General features: G+C 35.9%; 1 protein-coding gene across 1 annotated transcript; it reads right to left on the bottom strand.

Annotated features, from left to right (window-relative positions):
* Window positions 1–828: 828 nt before the first annotated feature.
* On the bottom strand, window positions 829–1773 carry LOC124881845 (trace amine-associated receptor 1-like). Its single transcript, XM_047387667.1, has one exon. The coding sequence runs from the start codon at window positions 1771–1773 to the stop codon at window positions 829–831; it is 945 nt and encodes a 314-aa protein (XP_047243623.1).
* Window positions 1774–2048: the final 275 nt, after the last annotated feature.

Raw genomic sequence — 2048 nt, 5'->3', positions numbered from 1 at the left:
TCTTTTTTAAGTAAAATCTCACAAAAACTATGTTTAGATTTTTTTTCGTGCTGAATAATAAACAAAGCAAGCAATATTTAATTTAAATAAATAAAGCAGTTAGATGTTTTGTATGAAAGGGTCAAAAAGGATTTTGCCTTTTTAAAGAAATGCATCCAGTTTGCAAATTATTTTGGGCTCGATAAAAAAAAAAAGAAAAGTTAATAAATGTAGTCTATTCTCTTCTTTAATAATAAAAATAAAAGTCTCAATCCACATCAATAGCCTGTGCTATCTGGCCCCCGAGTCGCACTTTGAAAACCCCTGTTCTATAGTGTCAATAACAGATGGTGAATCCAATGATACAAGTAAAGTGTTATCATAGACCGTCACAAAAAAGATATCATTAGGATCACTTGAAAATGCTGACTTAGTGCTGCGGTGTGTTTTAAACCCAGACTCAAACACCTCTACAAAAGCATGTCCAGCCAAGGAACTCAACTAAGTACATACTGCTCTATCCAGTTTATTTGCTGAAATATGGTAACTTGGAAAATGGCCTATTACAAGTGTTTTCTTCAGCAGGGATTTTTAAGGCAGCATGTATATTTGCCCCCATGCCAGAAGTCAGGTTACAATTAAAAATAGTCAGAATGTAGGGACCCCAGTAGGAAAAACCTCCTTAAGGTGCCAGGGAGGAATAACTAAAATGGATGTTCTAAAACATTTGTCTCTCATTAGTGTCCTTGATTTTACTCTATAGGTAATATATGCATGGCAGCCTAAATATTTGGATATAAATAACAAAGAATTTAATCATTAGAACATATAAACATATCTATTTATATGTCACAACAACTTCATACTGGTAAAATCTCCTTGAAATATTTTACCCGAAATAATCATTTTAAAAGCCCGTCTAAACCACCTGTAGAAGAAAGCATAAACCAATGGATTTAACATAGAATTAGACCATCCAAGCCATTTAAAAGCTTTAATTGTTACAATTGGTACTGTGAATTTTCCCAAGCTGTATAAACCTATAGATAAAAAGAAAGGAGTCCAACACATGAGGAAGACTCCCAGAACTATAGCCAGAGTTATGTTGGCCTTTTTCTCCATCTTGCTGAGAGCTGCTTCAGACTTCATAGTGTTCTGGATGCGCCTTGCCTGCCTCTTTGCCACCACCAAAATTTTAAGATAGATTGTTAAAATTATAATTGCTGGAATGTAAAATTCAAAAATTGTTTCTGGACTAAATTTGTTTGTAGCTGTAAATATATCACACCTCCGGCTGAGATTGTTTTGACTTATCCCACGTCCTGTGATGCTTATAGCAAGCAGAGCTGAAAGAGTCCAGCTCACCAGGATCATAGCCAGCGTAACATGAACATTCATCTTACTTGAATAAGTTAGAGGATGACACACTGCATAATATCTGTCAATTGATATGCAGCACAAAGTCAAAATTGATGATACACACAGTAATATATCAAACAGTCCTCGCATTTTACAGAGTAAATAACTTGGATACCAGCATGACCTCATAGATAACATTGTGGTAAAAGGCAAAACTAAAGCCCCAACTAGCAGGTCAGCCACAGCCAGAGAGAGGATGAGGTAGTTTGTTGGAGTGTGGAGCTGCTTGAAGTAAATGACAGAGATGATTACAAGAAGATTCCCACATATTATCAGAAGTGACAAAGTAACAACAAAAACATTTAATGCATAAGAGGTCACAGTCTGTCCATGCAGCCCTGCTGATTCATTACAGAGATGCTGGTCTTCAATCATATTCAGTCCTGTCCATTTGAAAAAAAAATCGTCAATACAGAAAACAGTGATGAACAAAAACAAATAGCCTTTAAAGAATTGTAGAATTAGAGATTTTAGTGCTCTGTGTGTTTCACTCCAAGCTTAAAAGTAAGTGATGATAGTTGTGTCCTTAGTCTCTTCATGACTGAACAGCATACTTGTGTTATTATTCAATGTTCATGTGTTCATTGGCCTAACAAGTATGTGGGTGTGGCTGGGAGTTCTTTGGTATCAAAGGGGAGATGTTCCCTGCC

Source organism: Girardinichthys multiradiatus, chromosome 15, assembly GCF_021462225.1.
Source record: "Girardinichthys multiradiatus isolate DD_20200921_A chromosome 15, DD_fGirMul_XY1, whole genome shotgun sequence".
NCBI classification, from domain to species: Eukaryota; Metazoa; Chordata; class Actinopteri; order Cyprinodontiformes; family Goodeidae; genus Girardinichthys; species Girardinichthys multiradiatus.
This window is presented reverse-complemented; position numbering and strand designations above follow the sequence as displayed.

Coding starts and splice junctions, on each gene's coding strand:
- LOC124881845 (XM_047387667.1), bottom strand. CDS start 1,773: ATGATTGAAGACCAGCATCTCTGTAATGAATCAGCAGGGCTGCATGGA.